Here is a 17,341-nt window from a genome sequence, read left to right on the forward strand (position 1 = left end):
GTATTACTCTCTTTAGACAGAAAATTAGTTGAAGTCCATGTTGCATATTGTATTAAATATTGTAGAAAAATAGTTCCAACTCTATAAGAGGTACAAACTGGTGAGTCTAAATGGAATTGTCACTGTCTAGTGTTAATTAGTGGTACAGAAGACTGAAGCTGTGAATGGTGTTGCACTGCTTTTAATAGGACTTTGAGTTTTAATGGCGGTCCTGTAGATGTTGTACCTGATTTCACTTGTCTGTGGCAAGATCTTATTGTGCTGAGATACTGTTCTGTTAAACTCTGCAGGTGACTGGTATTGATGTGTTGTTGGCTAAGTGGGCTTGAGAGTAATAGAGCCTTCTTTGCCCCCTGTTCCTGCCAAATCCATGCCTGCTTTTGATCTTTTGTGAGATTATACTTGTGCTTGAGTTGGATTACATTTGTATTGTTCTTTAAAATACAGAAATTTATTTACTTTATGATTCTGAAATAATTCAGTCGTTCAGCTATGTAAGTTACATTAGACAAACACTAATTTTTATATTTTAATCCTGCTTTTGGAGGGGGATTTTTTTCTTTTTCAAGACACACAGATGGTTTTTGCTTAACTGTAGGGTTCTGCACCTGAACTTTGAACAGGAAAAGAAATAATCTGTAAGAGCTACCTCTTAGTTTTCTGTATTTCATAGAGTTATTTATCTCTTAATATTGTTCTTTCATGTCCTACTAATAGATTCTTTTTTAAGTTTAAGCACCAAATAAGGCAGTACTGTTATATGAGAAGCAGATGAGTACCTTTTGTTAATCTAAAGAGTAAGGTACAACACTGAGCTGACCCTCATACGCAGAAACTACGACCTTACCTTAGCAGGGAAGTGTAGAGAATGGCTTGCAGACTGGAAGTTGTAATTACAGTTTTAACTGAGTCAGGTGTATTGTGACTTTTGTGATCTTAGATAAAAATGCTGTTTGTGTCATATATGTAGGCATATAGGTGGCTTAAATATATTCCTTATGTATTGTTTACTCTAGAAGTTGGTAATTTGAAAAATAAATCGCATCAGATTTTGATACACAAATGCTCTTATTTCCTGTTTCTCAGTTAATGGCGAGTCATTCACCTCTGCACCAGAAGCTCCTAATTCTTCTGTCTCTGAGGCTCCAGTAGGTTCAGTGGAAGCTCCCTTGTCTTCAGATTGCACTAACACTACAGCAGAACCTCAGTCCACAACAGAAGCAGCTAGTTCTGAAAGCCACACTTCTACGTTACCTGTTGTGTCTGCTGGACTAGAACCTACAGCTGCAACAGACTGTGCTCAACCTAATGCTAGGAACAGTGCAGCAGCAGATGCAGCAAAACCAAGGGAATCCTCTTCCACCTCAAGTGCATCTGCAGAACCTGTAAGACAGCAGCCTGGTAGTGCCAGTACAGAACCTTTACCACCAGGGTATGTGGGCTTGATTTTAATGATACAATGTTTCATCTGAACGTGCATATAAAAAAGGCAGAAATTTAATTCTATATTAGGAATGCCAAATGCAGGTCAGTTGGGTGAGATGGGGTTGTTTGATCTAAAATGGGGTTTGTAATGTTGTTATAACTGGCTAGAAGTTCTTGTCCCAGAAAGTACCAACTGATACAACTCATTAGCTGAGATGGTATTGTGATCTAAGTAGACAAACTGTAGGGCATAATGGATGTAGAGACTTTTCATTTGATGTATTAAAACTTATTTGGGTCATCATTTGTTACTCCTTCCGTTCTTAAACTATGAGAATGTAGGAGAGGCCCAAATACAGAGAAGTGAAAATTAATGAAGTAGTCTAAGAAATACTTGTAGGTATGTAACAATGAGAACAATGATGTTGTAGATAAAAATACAGTTTTGAAGTGTATGTATATGCTCAGAATAGCTAGAAACTTAATTTTACTGGACTGTTAGAAGCTAATTCTGTAGTCCTAAACCTTAAATGCAAAATTAAGGATGTGCTTAGATTTCAAATGAAAATATAGTACATTTTCAAATTTATATTATATACATTGATCTTAAAATTTTTATAGATGCTTTCATGTTTGGATGAAAAGATGTCTTCAGTAACTAATTAGAAACGCTGAAATTTCCCTAATATTAAAAATAAAATGTATATATTTGTAATACTTTCTGAACACAGGTATTGCATATATACTTTGTGTCATTGTAGCTGATCTTTCAGGGAGCCTGTCTTGTACCTGCTCCCTCAGAAGGAGGTTCAGTAAATTAACGACACTTCACTTGAGTTTCTGCAGTTTGGTAAACACAAAAACAAGTATCTGAAAGATAGCATCATTTTGTGTGTGTGTATATATATATGTATAGTTGGGAAAGAGTTACAGAGTTTCTAATTTTGAGATACTTTGACAGTGGAAGAAGCTCTTCATAGATGGGAATTCCTGAGGTCATTTCCCCTCCACACAGGCTTTTTTTTTTAAAAAATCTATTGCCTAGTTTCCCATCGAAGACAGGATCATGAGTTCCAGACATAGTCCATGCTATGGCCAAATCTGTTTCTTCAGTCCTCCCTGGTTGTCTTTTGTTGAGTTTTTTTTTGTTGTTGTCCCCCTCCCTCCACCCAAGTCTAGATGAGTCTATGTTTAGCCCTAGGATCTTTCACCTGCTGCTGCTTCTCTCCTACCTTCTTGTAATCTTTGCATTTAACCTTTTGAACTGCATAAAACTTTTTGTAGGAGTTTTATAGGATACTGTGTAATGGTGATGAAATGTACATCAAATCGTCTGAGTAGCAGGCAAGATATTCTGCCGTTGTTTTTAGGAGCTAATTAATTATGCACAGAAGAGAAACAAGCACATATCTATGCAGGCAAGGGCTTCAGCTTGTCATCTAACATTTATCCTGGCTTACTCTCCCATTTATAAACGCTTTTATTGCATTATGGCAGTTCTTAGCAGCATGAAATTTCAATTGTTTATAATGTTTGTCCTCTCCATCTTCAGTGTAAGTTGCAAATAAGAAATAATCCCCAGGGATATGAGAGAATGTAGCAGGATAGGAAAAAGAAACACAGGAAAACCATCTGATAGTACACATTTAAGGTTAAATCTGAAAGATCTTGATTTTTGTTGGATATAAGAAATAGTGCTTCAAATATAAACTCCCTCTGTTTTTTTTGGAAGAGGCATGTACTTGGAAATGCAAGAAATGTGTCTTTAAACACTTTCTAATTAAGGTTATAGCATCCAAGCCTTGAACAGATACTTCATTGACTGTGTTTTCAGATACCTTAGATAGAATTTGAAAATGCTTGTGAATATTAATGTATGCTCATTTTATGTGCCAAGTCCCTTAAAGAAGTCTTTATGGTAAGACCAGTTTAAAAAGAAGTAACTGATCGGTATTCTAGTGTGACTTCTCTTTCTTGTTTTAGTATGAGTTTCAGGTCATAGTATTTTCATTCAGTACCAAAAAGTTTTTTGGGCTTAGTGGGAATTAAGTCCTAGGGAAGCATTTTCATCGTGACTAACATTAAACTCTTTTCATCTTGAAGGTGGGAGCAAAGAAAGGATCCTCATGGTAGAACTTACTATGTTGATCACAACACACGAACTACAACATGGGAAAGACCACAGCCTTTACCTCCTGGGTAACGTAGACTTTTGATTTAAATGTTATAAAGGTACTGTTTTTGTTTGGTGCAGGAAAAAGTACCAACTTTAATAAGCAGCTTATGAAAACTGTATCATGCATCATATATTAAGAAATTCTAGCTTTCAGTAATTTAGAATTCCGTACCAGTATTCCTGTAACAGTAGCTGTAATTAATATGTATGTTGCTTGTTTTGATCACTTGTTCAAATCCAGTTACTCAATTATTTTGTTCTTCCTTTAAAACTTAACCCTTAAATAATGCCTATTTGACAACCTTCATTTAGGTGGCACCACTAGGTGTAGTATATTGGTTCCAAACCTCAGATTTCAACGCAAAGTGTTTTCTGTGAAACTTGCCAATGTTGCTTAGTGTTACAGGAATTTACAAAGTTAAAAATGAGGTGACAGCTGAGTGTGCCGTTGCTTGAAGTCTTATGTTTGCTTAATATGGTTGTCCTTCTACTAATAAAAGTTGGAGAGTATTTTTGTTTACTTTAGAAATTAAAATCATGCCTGTGACTCCCAAGTACTTCACTCAAGTGGTGGGAATTTAGCATAAAAAGAAAATTAGTTACATAATACTATTGAAAAATTTAGCTGTTAATATTTGTGTTTCTTGAAAGCTGGGAAAGAAGAGTTGATGATCGTGGGAGAGTTTACTATGTGGACCACAACACCAGAACAACAACGTGGCAGCGACCAACAATGGAATCAGTCAGGAACTTTGAGCAATGGCAATCTCAACGGAATCAACTGCAGGGAGCTATGCAACAGTTTAACCAACGATACCTCTATTCGGTAACTTGAATTTAAAAGTTAAGAATTAGTAGAGAAGTATAGGTTTACTTTTTGTTCTTAATTTTTTCCGAAGTGGCTTTATAATTATTCAACCATGTGTTACGAGACATTTGGTATCAGTAATTCAGATTCTCATTCAGTTGAAAAGTGTTAACAAAAATGTCCTTAAAGGCAAAAAGCGCTCCATTGTGGGTCTGTTCCAACTTGAGGCTTGTGTACTGCATGGTACTTAAGACTTTTAATGACAGTAGTATGAGGTAAAACTGAAGAAGTCCCTTAACTGAAAAGGACCTTAAATCTGAGTTATGGGAATATTGAACAATAAATAGCCTTAAAAAATTGTTTTAGTGATTAAGAGTAATTCACTAGTACAGTTAGCAGTTCTTTACTTTGAGCTTGGCTTGAAGCTTATGCACCTGATTCAGCTCTGACATTTTCTGCATGGTTTTCTATTTCTCTCAGATAGTTGCTCACTTCTGCCTGAAGAAAATAGCATAAGTAGCTTCAAAGAAGATATTTCTTGAGAGATATTTCCATCTTTGACTAGTTAAACAGAATAGTTTCTTTCTCAGAGTTAAGAACAATGGTGCCTGCATGTCACTGTTACACTAAACAGACCATTTTAAGAATTTGGCTTGGTCTCTTACAACATTTCTGGGATTGAGTCTTATTTTAAGTGATGTAATGCTGGAGTGTTTTAAAGAAGAAACGCATTGAAGTAGAAGTCTGAAACGGCTTAATTATACTAGGACTCTGTGCATCTGCAGACCTAGTTTTGCTTTGGGTTTGATGGACTTTATTGAGGCTTTACTTCAGAGTAAAGGATGAATAAAAGTAAAGGATGCTGCAGTGTTGTGGTTTGGGCCTAACCTGACAACAAAGAACCAGCCACGTGGTTTCTCACTCACCTCCCCACCCCACACACTGTGGGATGTGGAGGACAAAGGCCAACTAGTAGCTCGTGGAGCAGGACACAGACAAAACAAAGAGCAGTGCTTAAATAGGTTACCCTCACCCCTTGCTTCTTCCTGGGCCCAGATTACTTTATTTCTCTTCCTCCTTCCCCCCAGCAGCACAGGGGGACAGGGGATGGGGTTTAGAGTCAGTTCACAGGTGGTTCCTGCCACTCCTTCCTCCTCAGGGAGGATTCCTCACAGTTCTCCTCTGCTTCTCCATGGGGTCCCTCCCATGGGAGAGAGTCCTTCATGAACCTCTATGACATGAGTCCTTCCCATGAGGTACAGTCCCTCAGGAGCAATCTGCTCCAGTGGGCTGCTTTGGGAACAGTCATCTTTTCTGGCATGGGGTCCTCTGTGGCTGCAGATCCAAGTCCATGGGCTGCAGATCCACATTTGCCCTTCCTGGCACCTTCAGGGAATGTTCCACCATGTTTCTCTTCCATGGGGCACAGGAGGACAGCCTGCCATCTCTCCATGAGCTGCAGGGGAACTTACGCTTGGGCACCTCCTTCCCCATCTTCCTCACCAACCTCAGGATCTCCATTCCAGCACTGCTTTCACCCCTCATGCACAGCTCTTCCGCCTCTGCTTGCTCTCTCCTCAGGTCTTAAATCAGATTTTTCGTATGTTAATTGTGGAGGCGGATCTGTTGTCACTAATGGCTCAGCCTTGACCACCTGAGCTGGGAGAGCTTTTAGCTTTAGCTTTTAGAGGAGACACCCCTCAGGCCCCTCTCCGACTATTGAAACCATTCCAGAATGAAGCCGGTATGTGTAGTATTCTTATGTTTAACAGTTCTGAACCTCTATCTAATTAGACAGTGTATCTCATCACTACCAATAGCAGAAGCATGCACTAGTTTTCTTAACTCCTGGAGGTGTGCGTCAAAGTCATCTTACACATTTTGAGAAAGATAGAACAGTTGAGGCTGGAAGGGACTTCTGGAGATCATCTGGTCCAACGTCTCTGCTTACAGCGGTTCAGAGGGTACCTCCTGTGCTTTGATGTGTGGCCACTGCTTCTTGTCTTGCCACTAGGCACTACTGAAAAGAGCCTGGCTCCATCCTTTTTGCACCTGCTGAAAAGTATCAAGCAAGGAACTCGCACTGAGCAACTTTCTGTACTTGTGTACTACTTTGATCAGTTGCTTAAACATCTAAAAAACCCTCAATTTTCCTGATCCTAAGATTTGTTTTGAGCTAGATTTATTTTAGCCAGCAGCCACACAGAAATCCTTGGTCCCATTAAGATCAGAAACCTTTGAATGGTGCTGCTGTTAAGTTCTTGGGCAGACAGCATTTTCTGTTGTGCAATATCATTTTTACACTCACCACAGAGAAGTCTTCAGTTACAGGATCTTTGTGACTATAGGGTTTCTAAGAGCAGGAGAGGCTGACTACGTTGGCTGCTGAGCTAATGGTAATTCTTTGTTCACATCTAATAGCTGGTGGCCAGAATAAAGAGACAAAGAGGCAGCTTGATTTTGAGTATTATTGGTATTTTTCTGATCCTTGCTCTGTTTCTGTTTCAGAGAAAAAATGGTAGATTTTCTTCCCTGAATTTGCTGTTGTAAACTCTTGAGTGGATTTGAGATTTTTGGATTGCGAATGCTATATAAATCGGTAGCAAGCTGATCCTTAAGATACTTTTTGAAAAATGTAGATTGGTTCCCATATCTCCAAATCCTATTCTGCACAGAAAAAAAAAGCAAAATCATTTTAGTGTCCAAAAAGTTTTAGGGGGTAGATGCTTTTAGCTGTAAATCAGACCACGGGTCCTGCAGTCTGGGGGATTTCCACCTTTATATTTTCTTTTTCCCGTGCTTTGTATTCTTGGGAGATACTGGGAGACTTGTACAAGTTTACAGTATATTACGAGCTTAGCATGTTTTTACATAATAATTTAATCTTTTTCACTTTTTTTTTTTTGGTTCCTTTTAACCTTACTGTACATTGGTATAATTTTAACCATCTGTTTATTGTAACGAAGGCAGCTGCATTTGCAAAGAATGCCAAAGTCTGAAAATAGGCAGAAATCCAAGGAAGACTTCATGTATTGAGGAAGCAAAAAACCCTACGTTGGCAGTAATCACTGTGCTTGCAAATGTTTATTATGGTAAAGCATGTTCTTACACAAGAGCACTGTGCTTATCTGCTCATCCATGCTTCCTCTGAACTTCTGAGGACTGTGCATCTTTAAGACCGCTGACTCTGTCAAATGCTGTAGGAAGAGAAAGGAAGGGTACGTTGGGTAGGAAGCAGTTGAGGCAAGTGCAGAAATCATACCTTGTTGTCACATAATCTGTGTTTCTTTAAAAAAACAGACTAAAAGTGTTATGATTTTTTTTTTTAAATTATTTTTTTAGAATGGATAGTCTTCAGTAGTAGTGGTAATCTTAAAACACAGTAACTAAAAACAAATATTAAAATATTTGGCCTAAAGAAATGCCCTCTTGTTTTTAAATAGGCTTCGATGTTGTCAGCAGAAAATGATCCACTTGGGCCTTTACCACCAGGATGGGGTAAGTTAGTTAGTTGTTGATTTCAGAACACGACAGTTACAGAGATTGGGAATGCAATTGGTGTATAGTGTTATTTTTCTTTTTTTTTCCATAGAAAGGAGAGTGGATTCAAATGATAGGGTGTATTTTGTAAATCATAACACAAAGACAACACAGTGGGAAGACCCTCGAACTCAAGGGTAGGTGTGTATATTGACTGTGAAGATACAAGAATTAAGCAAGATGTTTTTATGTCATGATATGGGGGAAAAAGTACTGTCTGCAATTTTTTCTGCAGTTTACAAAATGAGGATCCACTTCCAGAGGGCTGGGAAATCAGATATACCAGAGAAGGTGTCAGATACTTTGTTGACCATAATACAAGAACCACCACCTTCAATGATCCTCGTACTGGGAAATCTTCTGTGTAAGTGAGAACTAAAATACATTTTTTAACTTTTTGTAGTTTAATGATTAAGTCTTCTCATACTAGAAAGCATTCTATACTTCTAGCCAGAAATGAACACTTAAATTCTGTACAAATTGTTGTCCTGTAAATTTAGCCTGTTTTTAAGCTTTGTCAGTTCTCTGTATGACACACTTTGCTGTACTGCTCTAGGGTTCAATAGTTTTTATACACTTTTCAGATACCAAGGTTGTAAATGTATTGCAAATAGAGAAGGGAAATGATGTAAACTTGAATACTCAACTAATGTAACTAAGAGTTAAATTTTAAAATAAACTTACAGTTATATATACCCTCTAGATTATCTAAACAAGGTAGCTGGAAATACTTTTCACAATTTTTACATGCAAATATTTTTTTTAAAAATAGCTTAATCAGAAATATTGAACTAACCTATGGTGGCTATCTGAATGTCTTTTATGTAGGGTAGTGTTTTACTTCTGAGGATGTGTTGATGACTTTTCATTTAATGGGGCCTATAGAACATTGTAATAGAAATTCCTTCATAGTTTCAGAAGCAGTTCAGTTTATGAAGCCTAATTTGTCAGTCTTCCACTCAATGAAGACAATAAATTAGCTGTCTTTCCTGGACCTGGCTTGTAGTTTTTACTAGGTTGATAGGGACTTGAGGTCCTGTAGATCTCCACCTTTCCCTCATATTTGATAAATGGACTAGCATCTTAAAAAAACCCAACCAAACAAAAACAAACAAACAAACAAAAAAGATGGTAAAAAGGATGGTGGTAGTGGTGGAAAGGAAGACTGGCTGACCAAGCCATCAGCTGCATTTTGTTTCTGATCATATATTAACGTAACAATTTTTGTGAATTTTTGTAATCTACATGCTGTTGTTTAGCATAGTAAGTAGTTTGATGTTTGTATGGTTAATCTATCTCAAATATATTTCCTTACAGAAATAAAGGGCCACAGATTGCTTATGAGCGTAGCTTTAGGTGGAAACTTGCTCATTTCCGTTACTTGTGTCAGGTACTGATTAAGTAATTATTTATCTTTGAATCTATTTGAGTTTACACTTCTGTGTTCTGCCTTTTAATGTTACTGCCTTATGATTACAGTCTAATGCACTGCCAAGTCATGTGAAAATCAATGTATCCAGACAGACTTTGTTTGAGGATTCCTTCCAGCAAGTAAGCCTGCAAAGACTGTTGTGTTTGTTCTTATGCTTTGTCTTGGTAAACAAAAGTGGCCATAGCCAGTCCAGGCTAATGGTCTTTAAGGCACAGTAATCTTCCTCTAGTATTAGCCAAAAGGGCATTCTTAGAGAAGTCGGTAAGAACAGAAATAATGCATATAATACTTCTACCAAATGGTCTTTCCGTTCCCAGCTGTTTACAGTTGACATGCTTCTTGAGCTTGGTATGGTTTCTGGGTATTTAGTAATTGTCAAGAGACTTCTCTCCTGTGAGCTTGTCTGTGCTTCTCTGGTGAACTTTTTGCATGTACAGCATCCTGTGGTTCCATAGTTTAACCATATTGGATATCATATTTTCTTAACCACATTGCATTTGCTTTTCTGATTCTTGTATGTGGTTATATACATTACAAAACATTTTCTACTAAAACTGGTGTCCTTCTTTGTTTTTCAAACATTAAATTTCTGTAATTGAAGCTTATAGTTCTTGGGCTCTTACAGTCTGCAGGCAACATATGTTCTTTCCTCTTTTCTCTGTAACGAAAATTCTTGCTGCTGTCACCACATCAAAAATTTTGGGAGGGATTCTCTATAAGTAAACAGTATATTATTAAGGGAAGCACATTGTACTTACTTTGCACTAGACGAAATTACTTTTTTAAGTGATTTGCCTAAAACCAAAAATATGTAATATATCATATGGAATGCCTGTTCACCTATTTTCCTTTAATGACAGTAAATGCCTTAGGAAGAGTTTAACAACAGAGCAGCTGTAAAGTGATACTTTCCAGATACTCTCTCCCACTGGTAGCAGTCTGCTGCTCAAGGATTTTAAGTCTGACTTGGTATTTTTTGTGTGCAGTTTATTGATTGCATGTTCCATAAGATGGTCTAATGCTTAATTTGTAACTTATTACAATTTTTGCTTTTTTGGTAGATTATGGCATTAAAGCCCTATGATTTGAGGAGAAGATTATATGTTATATTCAGAGGAGAGGAAGGATTGGATTATGGTGGCTTGGCAAGGTAAAAGAAAATGAGTTTTTATTTTTTTAATAGCACTCTAACCTTGATTTCTAATGTCATTCTGTTGACAGAGGAGCTACTTGTTTTTGCAGTCTGACCCTGGTTACTTTGTTAGTACTCCTTAATGTGTTAAGGAAGTAGAACTGGAATCACTGGCTATTGTTATGGATTATAACCTTGCTTTAGTAACACTGTGGTCTCAGTTGTTCAGTTCTTTGACAAAGATTAATGTTTCAATTTGAATTTTTTCTGCCAGTTAGTTGCTCTAGATTGAGTTATTTCAGGAACTTTCTATCAGAAAGTTTCACTTTCTGAAAGTTGAGTCTATAGAAAAATCAAGTGTTTTGCTTAGCTGGGAAAAAAAACAAGCAAACACCAGATTGGGGCTTTTATGAATAGAAAGGACATAAACAAGGGAAGAGTAGTGCAGGAATGAGGTAGCAGCAGATGAGCAGACTGTGTAGGCTGCACAGGAATGCAAAACAGCTAGACTATGATTTTTTCTAGAATCTGAAGTGGAACTCAGAAAAACTGGTAACAGGAAAGCCATAGATGACGTGTTTCATCTGTTGACCATATAGAAGAGAACCACTGAGTACTGAGTACTGCTGCCAGTTACTTGAGTGAAATATTCCTATTAGGATGAAAATTTCAGTACCGCTGCAGATCCAGGGCATTGAAAGTAGTCATAGGTGATAAAATCTTTCTCGTTTGGTTATTGTTTTTTTAATGTAAAGGTGTTCTGGTTTTGTTTTGTTCTGGTTTTATGTAGATATCTGTGTTAAAACAAATTTCAGGGAGAATGTGTAACATTTGCAAGTAAGGAAGCTTTCCTCTGAAAGTTAAGCTTCTTTGGATATGTGGGTGGTTATGCTTCTGAATTACAGTATCTGATAGGTTCTTGCAGAGTGAGTGCAGGGAGGAATCCAATTTTTGTTTTGCATGAGGTTTGTTTGGCTGATGTCCCTATGACAATGGCCTGAGATGTAGGATGGAAACAGGAAAGTTAAAGTAATCTGTTCCAGAGAAACAGAGTATTCCAAAGTAGTGATATTAGAATAATGTAACAGCAGAGTGGTAGTCACAGAAAGTGCCAGAATAAATAAATAACATATAAGTAGTATAATTTCATAGTTTAGGACTAAGTCTTGCCTGAGGTTCTGTATGTGAAATTGAGAAGCAGCAAGGATCTCATTGTAACTTGAAGTGAGAATTCTGAAGTGTTGATGGAGTAAATGTTCATGTACTGACTTGCTAATGTAATAGTTCATTAATACAAGTATAGAAAGCTGATGCACTTGATTTCTCACTTGTCTCTCAGCAGGCTTAACTCAGTGTTCCCTCCATATTTTTACCTTGTATTTAGCAGGACCAGTCTAACACTGTGTCCTTTGGCTAGTTCTAGCTATGGATGTGAAAAATTCATTGCTTCCGCAAACATCTGGTTCATGACTGACTCCTCCCTTGTTATTTGAATTTGATCTAATTTAAGTGCTTACTAAATTTGATGCTCCTATGCAGAGTTAATATAATTGTATTAGTATAAAACCTGCATAGAATGCTGTAGAACATTCTTGTGCTTATTAAAAGATGTACAGAACCTTGTTAGGGTTGTCGTATCCTAGCTGCCTTTCTCTGGTTACTCTTTCTACTTTGTCTTCTGGTTCGAAATGCATTGTAGCGAGTCCGTGACTTTGGGTATCATAGAACTGTTAGGAGAAGCGTGCCAGCAGACCTCATTTCTTTTCCCTGATCTCATGTAACTACAGGGATAGAAAAGATGCCTCTTAAATGTGACAGTTGAAAGGCAGTCAGGATGGAATTCAGTCCCTCCAGGGGATTATTATAGGATAGACTTACAGCTTTTTTTTGGCGGCTTTTCCCTAAGCCTGGTTGTTCAGTTCCAAGCATTTAAGGCCTGATACAAAAACTCCTGAGTATATACAACTGCTTCGGAGATCTCTGATTATATGCGAATACTATAAAGCAACAAATATTCTTAAAAATCAGCTATTCTAACAGTGAAATACCAGATCCTATTATTATTTCAGGTCAGCTGAGCTGGAAACAATGAAAGTGGTGAATAACATGTATTAGTTAAACCTCAACAAAAATGTATTTTCACAGTGTTGTGTCCTGTGGGCTTAAACGGGTGCGTGGTAATTTGTTAAACCACGGTAACTCAGTGTGTGTTCTGCTGATAGATTGGGAAAGCAAGTAAGGTGCGGTTTGGGTTTGTTTTGTTTTATTTATATTGGCTATAATAAGTGCTGTCCATGGTATAATGTAATTTTTTCAATAAAAATCTTAGTTGTGTGCAGTAAAACAGGTATAAGGAGGATAAATACAGTGTACTGTTTGACTCTAGGCAAAAATGTTACTAATGTGCAGCCAAAACCTGTGCTATGAGGGTGTATTCAAGGGGACAATCTTGAAAATTGTTTCTAAACTTTGGAAACCATGACTTTCTAACATTATTGTTTTAATAATGATTTTTTTTTAAATACATTTAAGAACTAAATAATGCCATATATTATTCTGTGATTCTGATACAACACTGTTTATATTATTTTTCTAAGTTTGCATATATTTTGACCATTTTGCTAGTTACCTAAGGGGAATGGTGTTAAACATATGTATTTGATGGTTTTTATGTGTATACATGTTTTTTTTCCTTAGAGAATGGTTTTTCTTGCTTTCCCATGAAGTACTGAACCCTATGTACTGCCTATTTGAATATGCTGGCAAGAGCAACTATTGCCTGCAGATAAATCCAGCATCAACAATCAATCCTGACCATCTTTCATATTTCTGTTTCATTGGGCGCTTTATTGCCATGGTAGGTTAGATTTCTAAGGTTTTATTATTTGCTGTAGCTTTACATTTATTCCTGAACAGTATTTGTTTTTACAGTAATTAAAGGTTATATTAATCTCTTAGAAATGGAAGATGAAGGCATGTAAGGTTATTGAGCCAAAATATTTTCTGTCAGTTAAATCTCTTACACACTCAAGTTTCTTGGGGTAGTGATGAAGGTTAATATGACATGTAATATAATATTTTATTTTTTATCAATTGGATGTGTGTACTTCATGCAAACTGCTGTTTGATTGAGTGTCTGAATACTGATGCTCTGAAAAATGTGACTAGTATTTTCCAAAAAGGCTTCTCAGTTAGACTTGCTATACCTTACTTTATTTAAAAGATTAATCAGAAATATACTGCAGAGTATGCTGAGCTTTAATTTATACATATGTACTTGGATAGGTCAGATACTGAGGAGAGCAGGAGCTGGCAGGGAGCTGATTCTCTGCCATCAGGTTTCTTTTTAGCTGAAAGATGACGAGGCAGTGTTGTTTCATATCTTCTCCTGGTACCACTGAGACAATTTTCTATAGTGGACTCCTGCTCTGTCACATCTCTTTCCTGCCATGTAGTGATACTCTCCTCTTTCCACATAATCATCGTGATGTCATCAGGTGCCCTCAGCAACATCACTGAATGTGGTGAGCAGTGAAAGCAAAAAGAGTAGATAGAAGTGCATTTTCAGATTGAAGAGACTATCCTCTTCCCCTGTTGTTCAGGCTTTTTATACGAAATTAGAAGAAATACAAGCAAAGTGTAACATAAATAGAAAAATACTTTCAGACTTAAAAGAAGTTAGGTTTAGAAGTTTTCTTGGTTTTCCTTTTCTTATAGATGCTTTTTGAGAAACAATTTTTTTTCAGTTTTGGTGCTAACATCTCTAATTTTGGGGCTTTTATGGCCATGTTCCCCATTTCTGTGCTGCCATAAAAACATATTTCATTGAGTTAACACTTTCAATAGACTACTGTTTCTGTTCTTTTAGAATTCTCAACAAGCTCTAATGCTGTTTAGCAGGAAGATACAATAAAGCCAATTAGGGGCTAGAGCTAAATTCTCTTTCTTATTTTAGTTGGTGATTTTTGATCTTGCTCATAAGATAAATCCGTAATTGAAATGTTAACTTTAGGAAAACTACTTCATAAAAGTACAGATCATAGAAGAGAATGTAATTAAAGTATTTAATGTAATTAAAACACAGACTTTTCTTTCCTGGAGTATTTTGCATTCTTATTTTAAGTACTCTAGGGAGGAAAGAAGGACAGACCTGTATAGTGTTTCCTAATGTGGTCAGTTGCAAGGTTTCGTCATAGTTATTTTTTTTATAATAGATGGCACTTCTTACAGTACTTCTGGGATACCCTGTAGTGGCTTAAAATAGCTGAGGGAATAATAGAAGAGGGGATATGGGGACAGACATTTTAGCAGGACCTGTGGTTATAGGACAAGGGTAATGGTTTTAAACTGAAAGAGGGTAGATTTAGATGAAATATTAGGAAAAAAATTTTTACAATGAGGGTAGTGAAAACACTGGAACAGGTTGCCTGAAGAGGTTGTAGAAGCCCCATTCCTGGAAGCATTCAAGGTCAGGTTGGATGGGGCTCTGAGCAACCTGAGCTAGTGGAAGGTGTCCCTGCCTATGCAAGGGGCTTGAAATTAGATGACTTTTAAAGGCCTCTTCCAACCTGAACCATTCTATGATTCTGTGAATAATTTTAAGGCGTCTAGGTAGGCTTTTTAAGAGCAGTTGTGGTTTTTGTCCTCACAGTTCTAAAGTAGTTCTGATTTTCAGATTATAAAGAATTATTTTCATTTTAAGTACTTAAATAACCACAGATGTTTTCAGCTGAAACAAGTTTAAACACAAAGAATACACATCTTGCGCTGTAACAAAAAGCTGTTAAATGAGGTTGACTGGTTTTGGTGTAAGATTATCATAGACCTTAAATGAGATGATTTAAGAGCTTACTTTTGCAAAAAGCAGGAAATTGTATGGCTGAATGCTGCACTTGACATTTAATTTTTTTGTTTCTTATCACATAGCATTCCCAGTAGAGGGATAGGCTAGTCTAAAAATAAATACACAAATAAATAAAGACCTCTGAGAGAACCTTTCTAAGCTCTCCTAAAGCAGAAGAAAATGCATGCTAGAGTACACCCTAGAGGGGAATTTAGGTGCTGAGGAAAAAAGATGAAGCCTTGCCTTTTTCTGGAGGAAATGGGATGTTACATTGGCCCTTCTGGTCAGAAAATTCCAGCTGTAAGGAAAGACATGCAATAAATTCCATAAGTGGCCTGTGTTTAGGATGATGGTTAAAGAAGAAAGTGTGCTTGATAAAGATGAGTTCAAAACATGTTTTTATTGTTACAGCTGTGCTGTTACCTCTCAGATGCACTGAGTCAGTATAGAGGTTAACACTGTGTGTGTGTATGTAATGCTGTGCTTCAGTGCTAGAAATTAACTTACACCCTTTGTGCACATGTGGTGAGACAAATAGGACCATGTTTTGATTTTTATTTCAATTTCATTTTTTGCAGTAGAAGGGAGACTCTCATTTCTCACTTCTGTTGCTCATCTATAAAAAATGTGATTCCCAAAGCTCTTTCTGAAGCTGTGATTACATTCATAAACTTTTTTTTGCAAGCTGCAGTAGCATTGTGTAAAGAATGATTTTGCAAGACATATGTGTGTAGTAAAAAATGGTAGTAATACTTAAGTAGGATCAATTATGATTTAGTAGGATCAAATAACACTTGGCACATATACCTATACACATAATAAAGAGGAAAATATAGCAGTTTCCTCTTCTCATAAATTTAATGTTTTATGAGAAGTTTATTTTAATCAGTTTTCTAAATTGTAATGGTAACATAGGCTTGGATAAATGTTGTCAATTACTATTTTTTTTTTCTTCCCATTTAATATAATGTTTTGTTCCTTTTAAATACCAAGCTGCTACTGCTACTTGGTGATTTTTACTGTTTGAAGGAGAAAGGGGAAAAAACCCCAACAAGTAAAAATCCAGAAATACTTCAATAATTCCATAGTTCAATAAAAGCTAAACGGGCTTTTTTCTGTTCAACAGGCATTGTTTCATGGGAAATTTATTGACACTGGTTTCTCTCTGCCTTTCTACAAACGAATGCTGAGCAAGAAACTTACTATTAAGGACCTGGAATCTATTGATACTGAATTTTATAACTCCTTAATTTGGATAAGGTTTGTAGATTATTTTTCTTTGCCCATGTGCGGTGTTTTATGTATTTTGTTGTTTATATAGAATTAATTGTACTTTTTCTTTTTTTTTTTCTTTCAGGGATAATAACATTGAAGAGTGTAACTTAGAAATGTACTTCTGTGTGGATATGGAGCTCTTGGGAAAAGTAACCTCACATGAGCTGAAATCAGGTGGTTCAAATATCTTGGTAACTGAGGAGAACAAAGAAGAATATATTGGGTAGGAAGGTGTTGAAAAAAAGTGTTCCATATTTCTCCTGTTGCTTTAGTCTTTTTTGATATATGATTTGTTTTTTTCTTTTTTTTTTTTCCCTATTAGTATGTAATTCTTGGAACTACTCTTGAAATGGTGTCTTGGTACACATGATCTCTTGGTACATTTCGATCTCTCCTATTCCACTTTTCCCTCTCCCTCAACAGTCCACTTGGATAAAAATAACAAAAAAAGACCTGATAGAATCACAGAATGGTTAAGGTTGAAAGGTACCTTAAAGATCATCAGATTCCAGCCTTCCTGCTATGAACAGGGACATGCCCCACTAGACCAGGCTGCACAAGCCTCATCCAACCTGGCCTTAAACACGTCCAGGGAGGGGGCTTCCACAACCTCCCTGGGCAACCTGTTACAGCACCTTATTACCCTCATGGTGAAGAATTTCTACCTGATGTCTAACCTAAATCTCCCCTCTTTCAGTTTAAAACTGTTA

At 36.7% G+C, this 17,341-nt stretch overlaps 2 protein-coding genes across 11 annotated transcripts in view; one reads left to right on the forward strand and one right to left on the reverse strand.

The window, feature by feature from the left end:
• WWP1 (WW domain containing E3 ubiquitin protein ligase 1) overlaps nt 1–17,341 on the forward strand; it is a 60,755-nt gene that overhangs the window by 36,934 nt on the left and 6,480 nt on the right. For both annotated transcript variants that reach the window (XM_051610422.1, XM_051610424.1), the window contains exons 8-19: nt 1,087–1,432; nt 3,529–3,624; nt 4,253–4,427; nt 7,853–7,907; nt 8,002–8,086; nt 8,185–8,313; nt 9,267–9,339; nt 9,429–9,500; nt 10,443–10,531; nt 13,211–13,370; nt 16,483–16,616; nt 16,714–16,854. In XM_051610422.1, coding sequence (XP_051466382.1) covers nt 1,087–1,432; nt 3,529–3,624; nt 4,253–4,427; nt 7,853–7,907; nt 8,002–8,086; nt 8,185–8,313; nt 9,267–9,339; nt 9,429–9,500; nt 10,443–10,531; nt 13,211–13,370; nt 16,483–16,616; nt 16,714–16,854 — 1,555 coding nt within the window. The remainder of the gene's footprint in view (nt 1–1,086; nt 1,433–3,528; nt 3,625–4,252; nt 4,428–7,852; nt 7,908–8,001; nt 8,087–8,184; nt 8,314–9,266; nt 9,340–9,428; nt 9,501–10,442; nt 10,532–13,210; nt 13,371–16,482; nt 16,617–16,713; nt 16,855–17,341) is intronic.
• Nucleotides 1–17,341, reverse strand: part of RMDN1 (regulator of microtubule dynamics 1) — a 50,078-nt gene that overhangs the window by 5,413 nt on the left and 27,324 nt on the right. For 2 of the 9 annotated variants that reach the window (XR_007888596.1, XM_051610437.1), the window contains exon 10: nt 7,519–7,606. The exons of 2 other annotated variants lie outside the window; for them this stretch is intronic. Coding sequence is in view for 6 of the 7 variants with exons in the window: in XM_051610437.1 (XP_051466397.1) it covers nt 7,519–7,606 (88 nt within the window). In the remaining variant the exon portion in view is untranslated. Of the gene's footprint in view, nt 1–6,863; nt 7,077–7,271; nt 7,607–13,756; nt 14,029–15,599; nt 15,655–17,341 lie in introns of those variants that run through there. 5 more of the 9 variants (XM_051610435.1, XM_051610438.1, XM_051610434.1 and 2 more) reach the window with 5 other exon arrangements.

This window comes from Apus apus, chromosome 2 (genome assembly GCF_020740795.1).
Source record: "Apus apus isolate bApuApu2 chromosome 2, bApuApu2.pri.cur, whole genome shotgun sequence".
Lineage (NCBI taxonomy): Eukaryota > Metazoa > Chordata > Aves > Apodiformes > Apodidae > Apus > Apus apus.